General features: G+C 33.9%; 1 protein-coding gene across 3 annotated transcripts in view; it reads left to right on the top strand.

The window, feature by feature from the left end:
• The window catches only part of ZNG1A (Zn regulated GTPase metalloprotein activator 1A), a 42,620-nt gene that overhangs the window by 8,856 nt on the left and 9,562 nt on the right, over positions 1 to 24,202 (top strand). For all 3 annotated transcript variants that reach the window (XM_019661110.1, XM_019661109.1, XM_019661111.1), the window contains 6 exons: positions 5,878 to 5,937; positions 6,969 to 7,006; positions 12,076 to 12,122; positions 13,852 to 13,938; positions 16,657 to 16,701; positions 22,622 to 22,678. In XM_019661110.1, coding sequence (XP_019516655.1) covers positions 5,878 to 5,937; positions 6,969 to 7,006; positions 12,076 to 12,122; positions 13,852 to 13,938; positions 16,657 to 16,701; positions 22,622 to 22,678 — 334 coding nt within the window. The remainder of the gene's footprint in view (positions 1 to 5,877; positions 5,938 to 6,968; positions 7,007 to 12,075; positions 12,123 to 13,851; positions 13,939 to 16,656; positions 16,702 to 22,621; positions 22,679 to 24,202) is intronic.

Genomic DNA, 24,202 nt, shown 5'->3' with positions numbered 1-24,202 from the left:
GATAAGGTATAGAGTTAAATCAAGCTTACTGGGCCTTTTTTCTGGTGTAGAATTAATAATGATTATTCTTGAAATTTTTGCCTCTAAATGGAATTACATCTAAACTTCCCTCTTGAAAACTACACAAAGTTGACCTGTTTCTAACAATGGGTTTCTGTTTCCTTCTTACCCAAATAACTTTTAGATAACATATTTATTCCTAGTTTGCAGAACATTTAGTGTTTGTTTAGTAAGTCTTACCCATATCATTATTTCTTTTTTGAACTAGGTCGATGTCATTAAGCCATAAAACTATAATAAAGTAATATTTGGGAATAATTTATTAAAAGGTTATAATTGTTTAGAAGAAATAGTGTACTGAAGGTTCAAATGTCATCAGTGGTTACTGTACTTAGAAGTATTATATAACAACGTTGTCCTCATGTTTTCAAATTATTATTGATTTGGACTATTTTTGTCTTTATAGTAGGCATGGAGTATTTTGTACATTTCCAGTAGGTCTAACTGATGATAAGACTTGAACTATTACATTGGTGTTAAATATTAAATTAGTTTAAATCTGGTAAGGTGGGAAACTATATGCCTCTTTTTGGAATAGCAATTATCAGTTTTTTTTCATTGTAACCACTTTATAGAGAAAAACTTTTGTAACTTTTTGAGAGTAGGTGAGTTTAATAAAACAATTGTTTTTCAGAGGAAAAAAGAAAGTTAATGATCTCAGAGAAAGCTTTTGAACAAATTATATATATAAACAGGTTCGTGTTTCTTGCTTCTAACTTTCTTTAGAATAATGACTTATTGTTTGGGTAAAAATGAAACATTTATTATACAAAAACTTAAACAATACCTAAGAAAATATGAAGAATAAAGTTTTAAAAAATCACCCTGTATCTCAGTACCGTGAAACACAAGTAGGTAAATTTCATTCCAGGGATTTTTCTGTATGGGTGCTATTCCGTGGTATGTTGAATGGCAGCAGTGGCCTCACTTGGAGCTTGTGAAAAATGAAGGTTCTTGGGTCCCATCCCAAAAGTACTGAATCAGAATCTCTAAGGGTGGTGCCCAGCAACCTGTTTTAATAAGCCCTCCAGCTGATTCTTAGACATGCATATGTCTGGGAAGCCCTGTTCTATGCACTTCTGAAAGCTATATAAATATACAGAAACAACTTTATAAAACTAGGATTATATTTTTCGTGCTATTCTGAATAATTATTCATTTAGTTTTACTTGAATTTAAAAGAAGAGAACTTGAAGGAATTGCTGAATATCAGATAAATGCTTCACTGTAAGAGATGAGTTAAGAAAAAAAAGATATAAAGAATATAAATAAATTGGACAAGTTGTTTTTTAAACTACACGTTTGAATTTTCAGAGTGCTATTTATTGACTCCCTGGCATCAAAGATGAAGGAATTAACACTCCTACTCTCTCCCACTTCCTGGTTTTGGTTCATTGTATTCTGTACTATGTTGTCAAGGTTTCTAACATTTACATTCTGTCCTACTTTGTTTAGTTCTGTATTTAAAAGGTTTTAGGCCTCATTACCAGGGCTGCAGCTTCTCCATTCCTTAGTTGATCAGTCTCCTGATTGACTGAATGGTATGGGCAGCTAGTCTTTGCAAGCTATAGGTGCTGTATCCCCTGAGTTTTTGCATACTTCATTGCTTGAGAATACTTGTCTTTTGTTTTTGTACTTGAAAGATTACTTGGCTAGGTATAATATTTCTGTATCACAATTTCTTTCTCTCAGAACTTTGCAAATATTGCTCCATGATCTCTTAGTATTTTTTGATTGGCTGGATATACTTGTTCAGTATTTTCTCTTTTTATTTCATTGGGGAGGATTTGTGAGTGCTGTATTTTTTGAGTTGTTTCCTTTGATGTTCGAGAATGCCTGCCTGTTGTTTTCATTCTTGAAAAACAACTTGACTGGAGGTAATAACTTTAGGGAACACTTTCATTTGAACTTTGTGGTCATTGTTTTATTATATTGGGGCAATAAATGTTACTGTAGAAAACTGATTTTTTTTTCTACCTCTTTGAAAGTGACTTGCTTTTTCATCTAAAATGCCTGAATTTTTTTCTTTATTTTTGAAGTTAAGTAATATAACCAAGACACATCTAGATGTCATTCATAATCATGTTTTCCTGGATTACAATATACCCTTTAATCTGCAGTTTTAGTTCTTCATTTAGGGACATCTCTTTATTTATTACCATGAAGAGTTTTTCTGTCAAATTATTGGGTCCTCTACTTTATGACACCAATTTTCTATCGCATTTTCTTTTGTTCTCTGTATCTGTTATCTTCTAATTGATTTGTCATTTGCCTCTTCATTTACTGGAATTATTTCAAACCTTCCTTTTTATCAGCAATTCTGTTTCCACCAACACCTGTTCTCTTCCTTGATGTTTTAAGTGAACTAATTGGTTAAGTAATGGTATATTGGCCCTAAATTTATTTCTTTACCACTACAAATTACCTTTTCATATTATTCTTCTCAATCTTGCTTTAGAGATTAGTTTTAATTAAGATTGTGTTGTTTTTAAGTTGTTTATTATGAAGAGGCCCTTGAAAATTTCTTTGATTTGAATTTTTTTTTTTAGAATGGGTTCTTTGCAATTTTTGAGCCCTATTCATTTCTTCAATTTTTTTTTCCTTCCTGCCTTTTACCTTCTTTTTTGTTTCTTCTCAGCTGTAATACATGTGCACGGTTTTTCAGCATGTTTGTGCTTGATGTAGGAGGCTCAGAGAATTTCTGCCAACCTAGGTGTGGTATTGCCGAATTTTTTTTAATACCTACCCTACCTATCTTACCTAAACTCATTTTTCTTCTGAGCCCCAGTTTGAAAACTGAGCATTGCTGGGAGCAAGGAGGGAGAAGAGATGACTGAGAGTGGCCAATGGGCAATGTGCCTCTTAGGCTCTGCTCTCTTAAAATAGCAAGGGCTCCTTCCTCCTGGGTTTGTTCCAACTGCTCATGAATATATATCCCATACCTTGTGAGAGGACATCTTGAGCTTTAGATCACACTCACTACATTTTGTTCTGAGCCCTAGAAAGTGACTCCCTCTCCTGCAAATATAGAGATGGTTAGAAACTTTTACCCTTGAAGTTTTCTTGTTGATTTTTTTAGTATTTCTTATTCCTCCCTCAGTTCTGCTTGTCATTTTGAAAGCCATTTCTGATAGTGTTAGGATTGTGTAAACCTCTTATTGGGGATGAGGATAGAATTAAGAGCTATCATAAGTCACATAGAACTTGTGTTTCTTATTTTGACTATCTTCACACTTTATGGCAGGAGGTTGTATATTTGGTTGCTGCTGATAAAATTTGGGTTTTTTTATGCTATTCATAATAGCCAAGATATGGAAGCAACCAAAATGCCCATAGATTGATGATTAGATAAAGAAACTGTGGTACGTTTATACAATGGAGTATTACTCGGCCGTAAAAAATAATGAAATCTTAACATTTGCAAAAACATAGATAGACCTAGAGAATACTATGCTAAGTGAAACAAGTCAGACCGAGGAAGACTAATATTATATGATCTCACTTATATGTGGAATCTAAAGAACAAAATAAACAGAACAAACTAAACAGAAATAGACTCAGAGATACAGAGAACAAACTGATGGTTGCTAGATGGGAGGGGTGTGGGATGGGGGAAAAGGTGAAGGGATTAGAAAGAGCAAATTAGTAGTCGTAATATAGTCATGGGGATATGAAATGTAGTATGGGGAATATAATCAATAATGTTGTAAAGATTATGTAGGGTGCCAAATGGGCACTGGACTTATCAAGGGGATCACTTCATAGACTGTGTAGATGCCTGACCAATATGCTATACATCTGACGCTGAAGTAGAATAACATTGAAACTCAACTATAATTAATGTATGTAGTCACAGGATATGGAACATAACATCGGGAAGATAGTCAGTGGTATTGTAACAGCTATCTAAGATGTCAGAGGGATAGTAGATTGGGGGTGGTTATTATGAGAGGTATAAATGTCTAGCTATTGTATTACATTGCTTTGTACACCTGAAACTAAAAAAAAGGGGGAGGAACCAAAAAAATAAAAAATGAAAAAAAAATTGGCTTTTTAAATTTTATCTTGCTTATTTTTATTTTTTGTTCTATGAATATGGTTTTGAAAAATGAGATTCTATACTCTAATTCAGGATTTCTAAACCTTAGCACAAATGACATTTTGGGTTGGATAATTCTTTGTTGTAGGAGGATGTCTTGTGCATTGTAGGATGTTTAACAGCATCCCTAGCTTCTCCCCACTACATGTCATTAGCATTCCCCTAGTTGAGATAACCAAAAAAATATCTCCAGATATTGCCAAATATTCCCCAGGGGGAAAAAAAAATCACCCTTGGTCAAGAACCGCTGATTAACTCTGCTTCTCCTGCTAAACACCTGCATCCAAATTTTAAATAATTCTTCTTTGTGTGGCCTGGTAAGTATTATACCAAAGATACACATCAGATTTAGAATAAAAGCTCTAATACACTCTTACAGTTCAACTTAATATTAGGCAAATATTAACTGTTGAGGACCTATAAGCTACCTGAATAGAAGTCAATGAATTAAAGAAAATAAAATGATTTATGTACAATGTTAGGAATTTTGAGTGAAAAATATTAATACTTTTTAGTGATTTATTATTTGGAGTAGTGATACTCACAGTTGATTTACTTTTTTCTCCCTCATTAATTAAAATCATGCTGTTAGCCAAGTAAGTGAAGAAAATTCTTATTGGCAATTCTGTTGTTTTCCGTTTAGGAGACTGACACTCTCTAAGCTAAATAATTGTCATGGTAAAGTAATTTCCGTGAAAAGGACAGGCATTGATTCAGCCCCTGTTATTCACAAATCCTATTTCAGTCAAATTGGAAAACTATTAAGTTTTTGGGAAAAAATCAATAGGTATCAGGAAACCATTAGATCTTGTGGCCCTTGCTATATCTTGCATGAGTAATCACTGTAAACAGCTGACAGGTATTTCATTGTTGACACAGAGTGATGCTTGGGGGTCCACATCTTGTCAGGGTAGGTGGACAGTTTTAGACATTGGAATGAGTTCAGTTATCCTTGTTTTTCCCCAATACTCATTCCTTTAGACAGCCCTGTCACTAACTGGACTTGTGAAGCTTTGAAAAATCAAATACTTTCTTTGCTGTCAGTTTTCTTGTGTTGTGGCATACTAATCAGCGTGTGTGGTTTGATACTTTACCAGTTTCTGTCAAAAACAAGTTTTAATTTGTTATTTAGAAATTATTTTTCCTCAGACCCAGGTTTTATATCAGTATTAAATAAATAGTGTAGGGATTTATTAGTAATGCCATAGAGTGTATAATTTTACTTTTTGTTCTTTTTCTTCTATAAATCTTAAAACTTAAAGTAAATTTTTTTTTTTTTTAGTTTTTGGACAAGTGATTTTCATATTGTCTTGCTTTCTTTTAGAGCCATAATTCACGATTTGTGAACTATATGATTATTCAGGAAAGAGAAAATAAAAATGAGTCCTATGTGCACACAGTCATACTGACCAAGTTATTTGACAATATCTGTTGGTAAATTATTATGGCATTGTTAAAAACTTGGAGTTAGCTTTATATTTGATACGAGTTGTTTTTTTTTTTAAAGATAAAGGGAGGGGAAGAAATGGGTATAAATGGGTATAAGTATAAATTCTATCACTGTAATTCTCATGAGAAGGTTGGAAACTCATATTTAATTTGTATATGTGTTTGCCTGCTAATTCTTTTGGGGCAAATTAAAAAATGGATAAAATCTTGTTTCTCAGTTTGAAGAAATATTTTTTATTTGATGAATATTACATATTATATATTTTCAGGTGCTGTAGCTTCTATGTTTTGGGTTGATGCTGAATTAGGGGTTGATATTTATCTTGATGGTAAGTTAAATATAGAATTTTGTTTTCAAGTAAAATGTTATTGTTATGACTAAAATCATTTTCGTTCATTCATATTGTAGTTTTAATTCCTTGCATTGGTGTGACTCTTTTTAAACTTGTTTAGTTTGATGATGAAGTAAGTCTTTGTTCATATAGATTATAAAGCCCCAGATAATGGTAGAACTAGATGTCAAACCTTAATCCAATTCTGAACTTAGTGCTTTCACTAAGGTTTTCATTTTAAATACTATGTAGATTTCCTATTCTTTTGCTTGATTTATGTACTGTGGTGTGTCATCAGTCTTTCCCAGACTCTATTCCCCACTCCATTCCCTGAGTCCTTCACATTTTTTAAAATCAAGTCTTTCATATGCTAAAGGTTGAAATAATTGAAGTATCACTGAGGCTGGCCCTAATATGTATATGTGGCATGTAGCTGGTTGAATTCTTAGGCATCATCAAACTCATTCTGCTGTTAATCCTTTGAAAAAATTGTTTAGCATATAAATTCCGAGATTGTCAAACTAATTGATCATTTGGAAATTTAGTTACATGTTGTATAAAACATTTGTGTGAGTTAGATTTGGTGAGAGATATTAGGAATAAGATATCCTGAGATAGATTTGTTAAGCAATAATTTAAATGTTAATAAAAGTCTCAATTTAGATTATGTGAAAATAAATTACAAATAACCTGTCTTATATAATTTATCTCATTCCACTTTATATTATGAAATTTAAATTTATCTCATAATATTTTGGTTTGTAAGCTTTTTAAAGGTTAGAGAAATCTTATTTTCTTATTTGTTTATTTAATTTAAAAATTTTATTTTATATCCTTTTTAGTGTCTTAAAATGTACTAGGCACTCAGTACATATTTGAAAATGCATCTGTTTATTGCTGGAATTGAATTAAATTGCACCTTGGCAAGAGAAAAAGCAATACTTTATTAACGTTTATGAACTGAAATAGATTAGTTTTAATTTTCATTCTCAAGTATAAAGTTGATTAAAAGATTTATTCCTTTGTAGGTATCATAACTATTGTGGATTCAAAATATGGATTAAAAGTAAGTTGAAAGATTGCTATAAGTTGCTAATTATTTGTTAAGAGCTGGGTATATGGGAATTGATTATATTATTTTCTCTACATTTGTGTCTGTTTGAAATTTTTCTAATCAAAAACTTAAAAAAATAACTTGTTCAGATGAAATTTGTATTTTTAAATTGTGGGGTTTTTAAAATTTTTTTTATTTTCTGTTACTCTGGCTTAATGTAGAAAAGTTGGAAGTATAATATTTTGTAATAAGGGTATTTCAGGATAAAGTTTGGGTATGTTTAATGCCTCAGGATTCAACCCCATTGTTGATTAAGTTTTTCTGTTTAATAGAGGAAATTGATCTTGATAAAGCATATGAGAGCTTATTTTTTTTGTTAAACTGTTATCAGACATGTTGGAGGTAACTGAGCTTTTTAAAAAAATTGCTTTACTTTATTTTGAAGAAATTCGATGTATACATAGGTTTAGTGAGGAGAAACTCTTCATTAAAAGGCATCTAGCTGTGAATGGTTTTTAAATACCAAGATCCCCAAATGCATTTAAATGGGCTTCAATTTATAAAATGCACTTAGTAAGATTTTAAAAAGCATGTTATTGCATAAATAGTGTTTCTCAACTTTCCAAGTGAAATATTACTAAATGCAGAAGAGAATGAACTTATCTTCCATTTCCCAGTTCCAATCTGGGGATATGGACGTGCCCAAAGTAACTATTTTTCAGAAGTTTTAAATTTAATGCTTAAAAATTCATGTCTGTTTTATATTCTACCCCCACAATATATCTAAATTTGTTAATTTGAAAAAGTTTGGTTTTCTTCCAAATCTTTAATTAAAAAATGCTCTAGGACTAGATAGCAGGCTTGTCAAGTGGTTACCAATACTCTTTCCTCTGGCCCTTCAGTTTTCTTAGGGATAGAGTACCCTAATTTGAGAAGTTCGGGACATAATTCCTTTTTAGATTTTCAAGTCCAAATACCTATATTAGTAGTCTTAAGAATCAAAGAATGAACCCAAATATTACAGTTTTACTCCAAAAATTCCAACTGTTCTGAAACCATAACATTTCTAGCAAAATGTTTATGGAGGAAGAAAAAACATCAGATTTTTCATTTTGAATATTTATTACAGGCATATTTGAATTCATCTCATATATAAATTTATTACCACATTTGGGATATCAATGAGGTAGGTAGCAGTTAGGATATTTTATTTGTTTGTTTGTTTGTTTGTTTTTTTGATAGGCTGAAAATGCCATACCCAAAGTCAAACTCTATGTATTTATCATAGGAATAATTTTATATGTATATTTTATATGTATGGAGAAGAGTTAAATAGAATCTATTATCAGTGTGATAGAGGCCAAAAAAACAAAGCAACATTCTGAATAATGCAAACACAGTAAACGTTTAACCCCCTGCCACCTTGATAAAACCTCTTAAATTATTAAATCAATATACCTACACAAAACTGACATACTGTCAAGATAATGGAAACTTTAGATTTTCTAAGTCAGATGCCAGATAAATAACTTTTCCTTTATATAAAGAATTTGCCAACTTGTCCAATTCCTCTGGTTGCAAAGCTTGACCTCAGTAGCTGCTTGTGATTCAGAGAATTCTGAGGCAGTACAAGTAATGACACTTGGATAATGGGCATCAATTTAAGAGTGTCATGCTTCACAGAGCCAGCCCATCACAAGTAAAGCTGAGAAATGGTACCCTGTGGCCAGCCAGCCAAATTGAAACTGAAGTGGTAATTGATATCATGGGCTATCACTCTAATGGGATTGTCACCCATTGATCTGAAATATTCATTTTTTAATCATGGGCAAAGAATTGGACAACTTCAAATGACAGCTCTCTGTTCTCATGACTTGACACCCAAGCTACTGACATTGTTCTTCTCGGTTCTACAAATGTGACAGCAGTTAATGCAATAGAATCAATGAATGAAGTTACAGAGAAAAGGTCAAGGGAGAGGTTTCTTTTTTGGTTATTCTCTTATATGGCACAAGCTTTTGAAACAATTCAGTCAGAAAACAGTTTAGCTTGGAAAAGACCAGAAAAATAAATAGACTGACATTATGCAATAATCTTATTTTTAAAGCCAAAATAGTGTTAGATTTATAACCAATCCATTGGAAAGCAATACCTGCTGCTGCTTTTTTTATTTTTTCTTAATGTCATCTGACATCTTTGACACTAGATTTATTTCCACTTTGGTCAACAGTGTTTTTTTGTTGTTGTTGCCTGCCTGCCTTCCTTCCTTCCTTCCTTCCTTCCTTCCTTCCTTCCTTCCTTCTTTCCTTCCTTCCTTTCCTCCCTCCCTCCCTCCCTCCCTTTCTCCCTCCCTCTCTCTCTCTCCTCTCCCTTCCTCTCTCCCTCTCTCTCTGCCCAGCTTGTTTCTATTTCTGCAGAAAAGGGCACCCTATAGCTCTTATTGAAGTTGTATCTACAATGGTGTTATTTAAAAGGGTTCCTGTCTTATGGTATACTATGGTAGATGGTTGAATCTTAACTTTTTGGCTATGTTGAATTAATTAGGACCAAAATTATTTTTGTCTGGTTTGATATATAAGCAAAAGCCACAGTCTTAAGCAGAGATGAGGAATCCTTTTGGAATGGATGGATGGAGCTATAGATACAAATTTTTGCAAAATTTAAATATATATATTTTTAAATTTTCCAAAAAATTTTTCTTCCTTGACTGTATAGGTAGAATGCAATGTCAAATTTTCAATTTTTTAAAATTTATTAATGGAAGTCATCTGATTTAATGGTGTGTAATGTATTATTAGAGAATGTCCTTTTGAATAGCAGACATTGGTTAGTCTTTTTGCAAAGTTTGACTTGGGGAGGAAAGAAGTAGCATAGGCAAATGTTGGACTGATATCCAGAGAAAATAAATGTTAATGTGCATTTGTTATTTATTATTTCTTTATGTTTGTATAGCCTTCATATATGTGTAGGACAGGGCATTTATCTCTTCTATAATTATATATGATTATTATACATCATATTCATAATAGAGTTGTACAGGTTGGCAGGTTTTTATTTTGGGGAGTTTTAACATATTTTTATATGTGATAATTCTTGACTGCCTGGAGATGGTTAAATTGTTATCCATCCCATTTAACTTTGGGTGAAGATTTCTAACCTGGAGAAGTAAATGCATTAAAATCATGAGTTACTTTGAAACTACTATTAGTTTCATTTAGGTATAGAAATTCAAAACAGATCTCTAATTTTCTTGCTATTTTTTTATACCCCACCAACTCACAGCCAAATAGTAGCCCCAAATTCATACTGCTGAATAGAAAGGGATTTGTTGCTGCATGTTATGTAGCATTTTTCAAGTAACAATATCCATGTATCTATGTCAACAAATAGGGAGTGTTAATTAGAATTCATTTAACAAATATTTGTTGAGCCTGGGAGTGAGGATTATTCTAATAGGACAATAACAGCCTTATTCTCTAGAGGACGTTATAATAGGATTTGTTATAACCTCAGGTCAAGAATAATTAGCAAAAGTAATAAACTTAGTCTTTTAGCAAGGAATGATTTTTGATACAATATTCTTCAAATTCTGTGACGTCCATAATTTCAGAGTGAGTCTGCAGTTGAATTTACAGGATTGTACCTAAAGTGGAAATCAGTACATTATTACTATAGTTTTTAGTCTTGTTTCCCCCCCAAATAGAATTTGGCAAACTTTTAAAGGAAAAAAGTTTTCTTTATAGACTTAACCAATTCTATTAAATAAAATTATTACCAACTTGCTCTTAGGTTTCAAATTATCCAAATACCTTAATGATCTACCTCCCCATGAATTGTGAAACTGGTTTGATGAAATAATTTTGAATGTAATTTTTAGGTAATCTTTATATACATACTCTTATGTGATTATTAATATTTGTGTAAAACTATACAAGACTGATTTTATAAGACATAGAAAGCTTTCACAAAAAATTTTAAATTATGTTCATTTAACTTCTATTGAGCACATTTTCAATTTTTGAAAAATAAACATATAATGAGGTATCCTGTGAGGAGAAGGTGTTAGATTTAGTTTCTGCTTTTATAAAATGAGGGGAGTAGCCATTTCCCATCATTGTTAAGAAGGCCAGATGAGATAATATGTGTAAGAGGACTTAGTGATTTGTGAAGCTGGATTCAAATACAAAGAGTATTAATATAATCTGATTACCTCTAACCTCAGTAAGGCAGCTTTTTATTGTGACAGGAAACATCAACTGAGGGTTAAGGAAGTGAAGGTGAAACATTTTTCAGAGAGGAACCTTATGGCATTGAAGACTTTAGGGATAGTATTAATAGGATTATGGAAAAATAGTAACTGCTTCTAGAGAGATGAGAACTGCCTCCTGGGCCTCTAAGTCAATGTCAAAATATTTTTTCGGAGCTAGCTTGACTCGGGGGAGGTCAACAAAATAAACAGTTGCATGGAGAGGCCAGATCTCTCAAGTGTGGGCTTCTAAGTGATAAACCGCTTTTAGACTAGAATTAGGACTGTGTCCTTCTCTCAGCATATTTGCTTCTAGGGACTATGAAGGGCCCAGTACTGAGTTCATATCATGTAGTAGTCTGGGTGAGGAGTAGGGCGTGGAGGGAGGAATGGAAGGAAGTATATTAGATTTTTAAAAAGTACAAGTTCAGGGGTTATCTGTTTCTTAATAAGTGAAAATGAATATTTAGAATAAGAACTGTTTTTGTAAAAAGGAAAATACCTAAAATCTGAACTATTATGTTCTATGATTTTATGACTTTATTTAAAATGGAGGGTTTTCCTTTTAAGAAAAGAGATCAGGGGTATAAAATTTAAGCCCTCACACCCTCCCCCAATACCCTACAGGTTCACTATAGGAAATAAAAAAATTACAAATGGGGAAGAAAATACTTTCAGATAGAAAAATTCATTCTGAATTTGTGTATTCAGTAATAGAACCTGTTGAAGTCCTTATTAGAGGCAAGAAAGAGTCTCTCAAGTAAAATCCTTTGTGTTAACATTAGATTTTGTGTTCACCAGAGTAACTTTTTTCAAACTTTGTTTTTTTGTTTAGCATTTAGCAGAAGAAAAACCTGATGGCCTCATCAACGAAGCTTCTAGGTACTCATATTTAAAGTACATGTTGATTACTAGCTAATTGGAAAGAGAAAATTATTAATATGAAAACCAAAGAAAACAGAAATGTGAAAATGTAGCCAAAGAAAATGTATTATCTTTTTTTGTGTAGTTTAATTATTGCTATTTATAGTAGTCTGATAACTAAAATTTTATTTATAACTTTTATTATCACATGACTGCTGGGCACAGGAGTTCTTTGCGAGGAGCATGGGAAATGTTAATATGTTAAAATATTTTCTTGTTCTCATATAATGTCTTTGGGATTGAAGATGATTGTAAAAAAAGAGTTGGCTCACTTCTTTAACAGTAATTCATTTGATTCAAATGTTCACTGTTATTCAGAGCAACAGAGGAACAAATGTGGATATAGTTTTAATTTGGCATGGAGAACATTTTTTTGTTTAAATAACTTTATGCTCCTGATTGGTATGTCTTTAGGCTTTAAATATTTAAATTAGTTTGCCTACCCTAAGCATGTTCTTGCTAATGGGAAAAAGGTTTTGGGGTAGAGCACAGTCACTGAATATGCTTCTGGGTTTAAGAGGGAGGGCCCCTGAGATTTGCTGCAGATGATGCAGACATAAATAATAGAGACGCGATTGATTCCTTATCATTTTGGACTATGGTACTTTGTTGTTTTGTAATCTTGCCTAAACACTGCACTTGGTGTATACTTATGATTCAAATTAGATTGAACTTAAATGTTTTTTGTAACTTTTTATAGAAAATGTAAATAAGCCATTTAAATAGCAAAATGTTATAAAAGCCGAAATAAAGTTAAACATAGAAGGCCCCCAATTTAAAGATTGCAGCTGTTTATATTTTGAGATGTGCACATTCAGTCTTTGTTCATGTAAAGTTTACTTAAAACTGGGATTGTGATATGCATACTATTGAAACCTGCTTTTTTAATGAATTAAAGTTAATTTATTTTTCATAATTTGATTAGGTTATTTGAAATAATCAGCTATATCTTCAGGTAACATAAAACTAGGATTAGGAACAAATAGTCTAGGTAATTAACATTTCCTGAAGAATTCAGGAAAATTTAAAGAATCCTCAGCTTTATTACTACTGTTATTAGAAAATAGAACTTTTATTCATAGTAAGCTATTTTGTTATTCAGCTTTCTGTTAATGGGATTCTTTAATTTGAATTTATGTGTATCTGTTTTACAGAGAAAATATATTCTCAATGATGAAGATATTTGTTAAAGATCTTGATAAATCATCTGAAGTGTAGTTTTTTTAAAAAACTGTTTAATGTAGTGTTAATATTAAATAAACTTGTTCTCTGTATTTTTTTGAAAATTATGGTAACTATTACATGGAATATTTTAGTAAGTAGACTATTTTTGTCTTTACCACATTGAATATCTGAATTTTATGCATTTCTTTTCAAAGAAAATCATGAGTTTATAATCATCCTAATTGTAAATCATCTTTGATTGTAAACATTTTGAGGATTGTCTTTGTAGTTCTAAAGTAGCAAGTAAAAGCACTCAGTAAATATTTTTTAATGAATCACATTTATATAGTGATGAATACAGTTTATCCTTACTATTTGAAGAATGGTAAGTAGGTTAGGAGTAAATTGAATTACCATATAGAGTACTATATAATACTGGTTGATCTGTATAGGAGGTGTTTCTATTTATTTTTAATTTCTTAACATTTCTCTTTTGACATCTGTTCTTTGTTTGCTAATTTAGGCAAGTTGCTTTGGCAGATATCGTCATCGTCAATAAAACAGACTTGGTTTCAGAAGAGGATTTAAACAAATTAAGAACAACTATTAGGTACAAAATTATAAGTGTGTTAAGTACCTACAAATTCAAAGTGTGCTATACAGAATATTTTTACCATGACTATTACCATGTGGGAACTTAAGAGTCAGTGTTGACCTGCTTTAAGTACCATTAGAGAGTCATATATGTATATTGTTGTCTAACTGATTGTCATGTACGTAGTAATTATGAATTTATTCCCCATTGCTTACCAAATAGAGTTCAAAGTTCATAGACTGATATTCAGGGTCTTCAGAATCCATTCTTCTTTTCCTGTCTTCTCTTTGACATTTTCCTTAATGAAGTTCTTTAACGTTACTCAGGATGATTATTTACGACTTTCTCATGGAAGTTTCTTGCCAAATCCTTTTATTACTCATAATGCGCTCTCACTCTCATTCTGCCAGTCTTTGAATTCCTTCATCTTCTGTTTTTATTTCTTTATTTTTTAGCAATTTTATCTATTCTCTACAGCCCACCCCATCCCCTTCTTCTCCCTCTCTCTGAGTCTTTCCTGACTCACGTGGTCTCACCTTTACCTAAACCCTCATTGACTTTGCCTTCCTTAACTGTCAACTCACCGTGCCTATTTTCCAGCTCGATTTAATGTCTTCAGTGTCCATGGCCAAGGCTAATCAACATAGGACAATATATATGATACTCATTTTTGTTAAATGATCCATGGTCACTTGAACTTTTCAAATGAGGTTAGAGTTCAAGGACTTCGAATTATTTTGTAAGACCTAAGCTAATAAATACCACCTACAAAGAGACATTGAATAGCTTTTATTATTAGTCATCTTTTTTTTGTGTTTTAATTTTATTGGGGAACAGCCGCGGTTATGGGTAACACATTGCTTTCATACTACAATGGCATAGTTAACTTTTTTAAGGAGGGCACAGCTCACAGTGGCCCATGTGGGGATCGAACCGGCAACCTTGGTGTTATCAGCACCATGCTGTAACCACCTGAGCTAACTGGTCACCCCCCCATTAGTCATCGTTAATGGGTGCAATCTGCTGACATCAGGTTTTGAATCTGCCAGTGCCAATTCATATAGTGTATGTTAAAAAATTGAATCAGTAAATGTAAGGCTCATTAGGAGATTCTTCTGCAATGATGATTGCAGAAGAAAGAAATTCATATTTTTCTGCATATTTGGTCTTATTTTAATAGTAATATTCCCTCAGACTTTACTACAAAAGACTAATGATGTCTCCATGTGGAGGGCAGTAGTGTTACATAGTGTTTAAGGTCATGGACTTTGGATTCTGCTTGAGTTCTAACCCTTGGTCTGTTTCTCACTATATTCCTTTTAAGTCTCATTTGTAAAACAGGAATAATACGTTCTTCCTATGTTTGATTTGAGTATTACGTGAGACAGCGTTGGCAAACTGCACAGTGCCTGATGCGTAGTGAGTCATTAGCTATTATCATTATTAGAGTGTAGATTTTTTTTCTTAGTTTACATAGTAATTTCAAGTTACAGCGAACAAAAAAAATGAAAGAAATCATTGATAATTTTGAAAAGTCTAGAAAGATGAAAACAGTGAATGAAGATTCCTTCTTTTACCCCTTTTGAGACTGGTCTCCTAAATTTTGTTTCTCTTTTCAAAATCCTATGCACCACTGTGATTACTCGAAAAAAAGAACACAATCTGTGTAGCAAACATTTTTGACACAAAAGCATCCGGGATTATTACTACTGGGCTTTTCTATTTCCATATTGACTCTCTAGGCTTGATCTCCAGCACAGCAAGGCTATTAGCCAGCTTGTTGCCGGCCTGAACTGTACAGCAGTACTAGTAATAGAAGAGAGTTTGGACAAAGCACACAAATAAATTACAGACCCTTTTCGCTTTTTACCTTCCATTGTACATCAGACTTGCAACTACTCGGAATTAGATTTGGGGCGTTGGAAGAAGGTAAACATGTTTGAGAGGAAAGAGCCGTCAGGTTATAGTGTATATTAAAAAGAGAAGATTAAGAAATTTGGGAAATAGACTTGCCTCAGAAAGTATGCAGGAAGCCGTACCCATGAGAATAAATAGCAAGTATCATTGGCCAGTGACCCTAAAGGCAATGGAATTGATGATATCATGATAAATAGATCAGGTGTACAGAATGTTGAAAAGGACTTAACAAGTCTTTTTGGTGCAGTACAAAGGGAGGACCAGCACAGTGGGCAGAGACCCTAATTAGGGAAGCTGAAGAGGTTATTCTATAAAAGAGCCTGGGTGTGTGGCTCAGTGTTACTGTGCATGCTGAGGACAGGCTGGGTCAGAGCCACTCATAACTGGGGTTTTATGTCTAGGTGTGTATTGCCCTTTCCACAGTGTGTGCTTGGGAAATACTGGGTATCACTAAAATTTCTTATTTATCTACTCATTTTAAGAACATTAGGACTACTGACTGTGAATCGTATTTTCTAAAGTGAAGGGTCTTTTTATAAATTACAAAGTAGCCCCTAGCCTGTCAGTCCTGCAGTAGACTTTTTTTGCATGTCATGTTTTAATACCTAATGGAATATACCTGATTGATGATCAGAAGGAAAAGGACAATTAAACTATAAAATATGTAAGTTTTGTTTTTCTATTTTTTACTTTTTTCTAGCTCCAGATATACTTGTATATGCTTACTTCCTACTTTAGAAATAATGTTCCTGTGTGCTTTTTAAAAAAAGTTGACATTTGCTTTTTTACTTTCCCTCATTTTAAAATTTATTTCAGATCAATAAATGGACTGGGGAGAATTTTAGAAACACAAAGATCAAGGTACTTTTAAAAAGCTACTACTGATATTAACAATAAATAATTTTATTTAGTTAATAATAAGTATTCAGTAATTGATAAATAGTATGCTTGATTCTAATGTAAGAAAGATATGTATGTGTGCTTTCAAAATGGGACCCAAAAAGTCTTGTTTTGAATGCTCTTTGTAAATTAGTTTGGCATATTTATTTAATATTTTTGCTATCCCTTGTGTAACTGAGACTACAGAGCCATGATAACACTGTGTAACCGCTTTTGCTTAATTAAAAAAAGATGTAGGACTTTCAGCCACTCAAGAAAGTAACTGGTATAGAAATCTGAAAAAGTGTATTATTAGGAATCTTATCTTAATTTAAATGGCTTTTTAATATTTTTAAAACCTTCTTTGTGTTTCATAGTTGCAAAAATAATCTGTCATGTAAAAATACATGGAACCTTTACCTTTAAGTTCCTGATATCTTCTTTTTTTAAAACTTTCATTTCCATTTCCTGTAGCTTCTTTTCTCGTTGTGTTTATACAGATGTGCATTACTTTATAAAGTAGATGTGTTCTTAAAACCTCTGTAAAATGGATTTCTGTAGATAGAACTCTGTTTTCCATTGAATGCTGTCATGATTTCAGGACATTTTTTATACAGGGATATTCTGTTAAGCTCCTTTATTAGCAAGAAGGGCCCAGCAGCTGATAGACCTAGCAACATGCAGCCAGCAGCTCTGAGACTCACAGCTTGCAGTCTAGTGCCGCCCAGTCCTTAATTCAGAGATTCTCTCCTTGGAAATGCAGCAGAGGCCTTAGCTGAGTGGCTTGTCTGCTGTGGCAGAGATCAGAGGTGCTGATAGACTATCCTAAGTGTTAGGCAGTAACAACAGCAGCTGCTTACATGCATGTCAACAGCTGGGGCATTCATTTGGTATGCATTCTCAGAAGCCACTCCTCTGCTGGCAGAGTGGCAGAAGAACGCCTTAGAGTAAGTCCCCTGCAAGCATACACCAAACATGCTCCCTGCATTTCAAATTCCAGGGTAGAAAATCTGATACACTAACTCATACCCTGAGCCATTTCTCAGTGTGACTTCCTCCTGTATTTTACCATTTCTTCTTTTCTTAAAATTTCTCCTTACAAAATTATAGACCCCCATGTAATGCTTAAATCAACTTTTCAAAATCATATTCACAAATAGCTGTGGCTCTATTGTAATAGCATTTATTTGGTTAACATTTACTAACACCTTAAATCAATTTTTTAAAGGCCCCTGGATTTATTTGCTTATTTTTTTCTTTTTGTTGGTTTTCATTTTGGACCTTTATGTCCTGCATAAAGATTTCATCTTGAATAATTTATTATGTAACGATTGATGTTTATACGATATTTTTAACATTTGCTCTATCACACTACAGAACTGTAAAATGCAGTGATTAAATTTTGTTACTTCAAATGGATAAATGGACAAGTGAATAAAATCTCATTTTTTCTTCAGTTTTTTAGTGTCTGGTATTTACCAGTGTATCTAAGGATCTAAGGACTTTCTGAAATAGTACTTCTTTGTTTTGAGGACAGAAGTTGGATTAGGACCCTTTTCAGTGAAGATCAGATGTTGATGTTAGAATTCTTAGTATTAGGTTATGAATCTATATTTACCAAAATTTTTTGAGGCATAGCAACTTGAGCTTCATGGTTTAGAAACTAGAGGTTTGGTTCTTTTTTACTTTTGAAAGATTTTATTGGGGAATCTGGGAAGGGGAGCAGACAAGTTGCTATCCTTTTGTTCTTCAGTCTAGTTGTGGAGGACATCGCTTCACTGGCCCATGTTGGTATTATCATTGCGCTCTTCCCGGGTGAGGCAGTTGCTCACGGGCCATTGGATAGCCGCTCACAGCGGCTCATGGCAGCTCATAAAGGCTGACGCCAGCTGCCAGCCAGCCCCACTGCAGCCTACTCCATCGCCGGCGACTCACGGTAGCCCAGCTCCAGTTAAAGCTGTTGTTCACCATCTTAGCTGTAGAGGGCGCAGCATCACTGGCCCTCATGTGGGATCCAAGCCCGGGTCCTGCTGCTCAGAGCTGACGTCCCAAGCCAACTCTTAACCAATGCGCCACTTGGCCGGCCCTAGAGGTTTGGTTCTTAACAAAATCGTTGAAATCAATTCTATGGAAGTTTAGTTTTATTGTGGGGTTTTTTTGTTGTTTAATTTTAATCCCTTAAACATTTTGTGGTTGACAAACACAATAGTAAGACTTATAATAGAAAAAATGCTGTAAGCATGTGTGGAAAAGGCAAGGCTAACCTTGAGTATTTAAGTTAAAGAATGAGAATGGTGTGTAGCATTGTCTTAATTGCTAAGTCGTAAGTTGATTTTGAGGCACATGGAAGTTCTAATGGACCACATAGACTTCAGAAGTAGACGTGGGAGATTAGAGGAAATGCCATTTTTATCTTTTTCAGATTTTTTTTAAATCTTAGAGATTTAAGTGGACTGAACAGAGGAAAACTGAAATCCAACTCGTCAATAATAAGTTAATTCAACAAACTAATTGAGCATTTCATTGGTTGGTAAGCATTTCATGGCATGTTGAGGATTTAAACAATGGATAAGGCAAAAACTTGGCCTTTAAGGAGATCCATGCATTTGGGGAAGACAGAAGCAAACAAGCAAAAAACGATGTAGCAAATGTTATTAACATAACAGGGATATTAAGTACACCGGGTTCTGTAAGAACAGGAAGATAGAAGAACAACTACTCAACTCTTCTTGATGAAGAGTCAGAAAATTTTGACTGAGAAGGTGATCATTGACCTTAGTCTTGAAGAATGAATAGGAGTTTTCCAGATGGACAAGAGTAGCTATGGCTTTCTAGGCATAAGGGAGATTTAGTTTTCCAGGGACCTGCGAATATTGTAGAATGGCTAGAACATATGGTATTATGTTGCAGAGAGAAAATGGTATGACTGAAGAGATGGAGAACTTATGACAAAAGGTCTTGAATGCCATGATTCATAGTTTGGATCTTTTCCTGTAGGCAGCAAGGAGTTAGTGAAGAATTTTATAAACAGTATGACTCTTAGGAGATGGATTGAATATGGTATAGTTCTCCCAAGTTGGGAAATACAGGAAGGGAGGAGCAATTTTCAGGTAGGATGGTGATAGCAGTGGGTTTGGTTACGGTGATTAGTTCCATTTTATAAACATTGAGTTTGAGGTGCCAATGGGGAATACATTTGGAAATTCAGTTCAAGAGTACAGGACTTAGATTTTAGATGGTATCGACAGTTTGTAGATCTGGGATTGTTTGTGACTCACGAAGTTTGAAAAGATGACTGTAGATGGTAACCCTGGAGCAGCCCCTGAGTCCCTTTCCACCTTGGACCGCCAGAGCCTGCTTCTTGGCCATTCTCCTGTTCCTGGTCTTAGGATACTTAAAGCACTCTTTAGATGTAGGGAAAATTGAACATGCTTTATTGGGAAAAGAGTAGGTACTTCTGGTATAGATAGTTCAAGAAATTAGGAGAAAAGATGAGTTTTGGAAGTTTTTTTTCCTCCCCCTTTATGTTTGCTTCATTCTCATCCAGTTTTTACATGATAGTAATAGTCTTTTAATTTTTATTTATTTTTTTCTACGTAAATATTTTGGGAAAAATCCGATGTTTTTATCTTCAAAAGAGGAAATTAAATACATTTGATGCCGTGGAAATTAGTTTTCTAGTCACATGCCTTGGATGAGTGAAGTAATTTTTCATGGTGGTAATAGATTTGGAGAAAGTCCGTGGTAACTTTTATCTGGAAGCTTGAGACTTTTTCCTGTTTTTCTCTCCATTGAGAATCTGGTGTGAACACAGTGAGAGACTTTGCTATTTTATTTGTTTATTTATTTTTTTTAATTGGGAAATTGGGGGGATGGGAACAGAGCTGGGGAATTGGGGGAAGGGGAACAGACAAGCTGCTGTCCTTTTGTTCTTCAGTCTAGTTGTGGAGGACGTTGCTTCACTGGCCCAAGTTGGCTCCATCATTGTGTTCTTCCCAGGTGAGGCAGATCAGTCGCCGGCTTCTGGATGGCCGCTCACTGCGGCTGCTGGCCGCTCACGCTGGCTGCTGGCTACACACGGTAGCCCATGGCAACCCACTGCCACAGGGGCTGCAGCCTACGCCTTCGCCAGCGACTCCCGGCAGTCCAGCTCCAGGTTGAGCTGTTGGTCAGCATCTTAGCTGTGGAGGGCAGTGTCACTGGCTCTCATATGTGGGATCCGATCCGGGGCCCTCTGGCGTCCCAAGCCAGTTCTTAACCATCGCGCCACATGGCTGGCCCAAGACTTTGCTATTTTATTATTCTCTATAGAATTTAACCTGTACAGATTTATTGTTGATCCTGTCTGTTTTGGAAATAAAAGAATCTGGGTATAAAGCAGAATTATCTCTAAATCTATGACATGTGTACTTAAGGACACTGTCATAGTCATAGTGACACTGTAGTTTATTTAGAAGCTTGTGTTTCAAGACTGACTTATGGTATTTATACGATTGGCCTGAATTTTGATATCACACAATTGGCATGTGTAAACTTTCTTAAACTTGAAGCTATTTCCTAAGGTAAAGATAAACTTGGGGGAAAACTTCATTCATTTGTAACTTGTGAATATACATATTTGCTCAGCTGTGAAAGCAAAAAAAAAAAACCTGTTTAATGTTAAGCCTTTGGTCTCTTATGTAAATTGATATTCAAAAATTTCTTTATGGAACGTTTACTTCTTTGCTTGATCATTTTCCTAATTCTGCTCATCTAGAATGTCCAGAATCTGAAATGTTGTTGCAGTCTATTAACATAGAACTTTGGAGTGTTCTTTTAATAAGATGGGAGTTGGTCTGCCTTGTGCCAGGATAAGCATTCGTAATCTAACGGAGTGTTGTTGGTACAGGTATGAATATATGGCAGACAGTTGAGGATGAGCAAAGCAGACGCAGCTGGTCAGTCCTAAGTTAAATGAGATGGTTTAGCGTTCATGTTTATGTGTTTAAAACAAATCTTCAATTTGACAAGGTTTTGTTTTTCTTGTGAGAAAATTTAATAAATGTTTGGAAATTTAATTATACTGCTGTTGTCTTCTTTAAATATCCATTATAGTTTTGCTTATAGAGAAATCACTGTCTTCTACTGTTTTATAGGCTCATATAAAAATTGGAACTCAATCACTAGTCTTTATAAATTTATGTATTTAAGCCACACCTAACACTAATTGTGATAATGATATTCTCTTCTGATTTGAATCCTTGCTTTCCTAATAAGGCTTAATTAATTAGTACTAAATAATTCTAACAGAAATAATGTTTATTCAGATAGAGTATTAACTAGGAAGTTTCTGTTTGAAAGCAATGAAATCAAACCACATTCTTTGGATACAGATAAGGGTCCTAGGCTGAATATTTAGAATACATTGGTTATTTGACACCTCACATTCTTGTAATATTACCTGTTGTATCATGGAAGCCGGGGAGGTAATGTACCTATACTTTTATGTTATTTCCATTTATTCCACTTCCCTTATTTCATCTTTTGAGTAATAAACTGCTGCTTTGAAAAGCTTCAGCTCTTTAACTGATTTTTTCGCTACAAAAATGTATTTGAAAATCTCATAAATTTTGAATTTGAAAAAACAATTGAAATTAAAAGAAAAATAAATTATAGCTTATTGAAGCAAAAACGAAGTACCCTTGATCTTACAGTATTCACCCTTATTTTGAATTTTATGTATAAAGTATAAAAAATTTTACAAGCCTTGCCTGTCATTTTTGTGTTCCCAAAATACTATGATATACTGATAAACCTTTACATCTACATTTTTTTGGCAAAAGAGTCTTAGAAATATTTTTCTTGATTAATTGCATATATTTCACAGAATTTCACACTTTTACATTGGTTTTCTTTCTTTTAGAGTTGATCTCTCTAATGTATTAGATCTTCATGCCTTTGATAGCCTCTCTGGAATAAGGTATGTTCCTGTGTTTTGGTAACTTTTATTGTAATATACCTTTTATTCCAAAGTTATAGGAGTTATAGGAGTGATTTAAACAGTTGCACACTTGATTTAAGCTTCCTGTCATTCCTTTGACATACAAGACTATTCCTAATGATTATGTTCTTGAAGGTTTTATTAATTGGATGTTTGGAAATCACAATGCATTTTCCTATAGAAATTATACTGTAAATGGTATTAACTTTAGAGACTAATTGTTAGTATTTCTACACCAAATCTATGTAATACTTTCTTTGTATGACAAAAAAAGCATAAAATACATAGAAAATTTTAACTTGGGGTGTTCCCACAGATACCTCCTTTCCCCTCACTAATAGATCAGTTTCCTGCCTCTTTCCCCAAAGGGAATCTTTTTGATAAAGAAGAGAAGAATGTAAATTTCTCCCGTGAACATCAGTATCTTTTTTTTTTTTAAGTCATCTTAACAATTTTTTGTTTGTTTGTTTTGTTTTGTTTTGTTTTTTTAATGTAGCTGAGCCATCCTGCCACCTGTTGGCAGCTCAGCGGCTGCTCAGCTCGGGCTGGGACTCGAATTGCTGTTGCTCAGAGCTCAAACTCTTGAGCCATATCTTAACCAACTGAGCCACTCGGCCGGCCCTTAACAATTTTTAATTGTACAGTTTAGTAGTGTTAAGTATAGTCACATTGTTGTGCAGTGGATCTACAGAACTTTTTCATCTTGCAAAACTGAAACTCTATACTTATTAAATTACAACCCTCATGTGAGAGGTTTCCTTTGCATACCTGGAGGAAAGGAGCATCCTTATCTCTGAAGACAAATGGACACACAGAGGAATCTGAAGGAGCAGGACTTGCTGAGTTTCCCCCAATTTACTATGCTTGGCTCATACTCTGTCCTGTCAGATCTTTCCATGACTTTCCGCTCTTCATTAAACCTAGTGGAAAGCCACTCAGTTTAACCATTTATTTGGGTCTTCATTTCCTCGTGAAGGCTCCCGTGTCACGTAAAATTAAATAATCATATGCTTTCCTCCATTTACTCCGTCTTTGTCAGTCTAATTTTCAGAGTCAACCAGAGACCCTAAGAGGGTAGGAGAAAAGATTTCCCCCACCATGGAAGTTGTAGCGAGTCATTGTCCAACAACATTAAATATTGAACATAGGGAAAGAGCATATGATTTTTTCAACATTTTCTAAGGTGATATCCTTCCCCACTTATTTAAGAACAGTTATTGGGTTGTCAGAAAAATCATGATGTATTTTTTCTATGTTTTTCATTGCAAAAATGCATCATGACTTTTCCAACAACCCAATATAATGCATTAGTGACACTTTAAAAAGTAGCTATTTAGTGACATTTTAAAAAGGAGCTATTAATGTGATGCACCTGCTGTGGATAAGGCCTTTGCATAACTTTTCATTGTGCTTAGTTGTTAAACAGGAGAATCCTTTCTAGACAACCAGCTGGGAAGGCTTAATTTGACACTTTCCTTACTAAGATACTAAGACACCCCCCCA

Source organism: Hipposideros armiger, unplaced genomic scaffold, assembly GCF_001890085.2.
Source record: "Hipposideros armiger isolate ML-2016 unplaced genomic scaffold, ASM189008v1 scaffold_335, whole genome shotgun sequence".
In the NCBI taxonomy this organism is placed as follows: domain Eukaryota; kingdom Metazoa; phylum Chordata; class Mammalia; order Chiroptera; family Hipposideridae; genus Hipposideros; species Hipposideros armiger.
The sequence above is the reverse complement of the archived record's forward strand: the minus strand, read 5'-3'. Positions and strand labels throughout refer to the sequence as shown.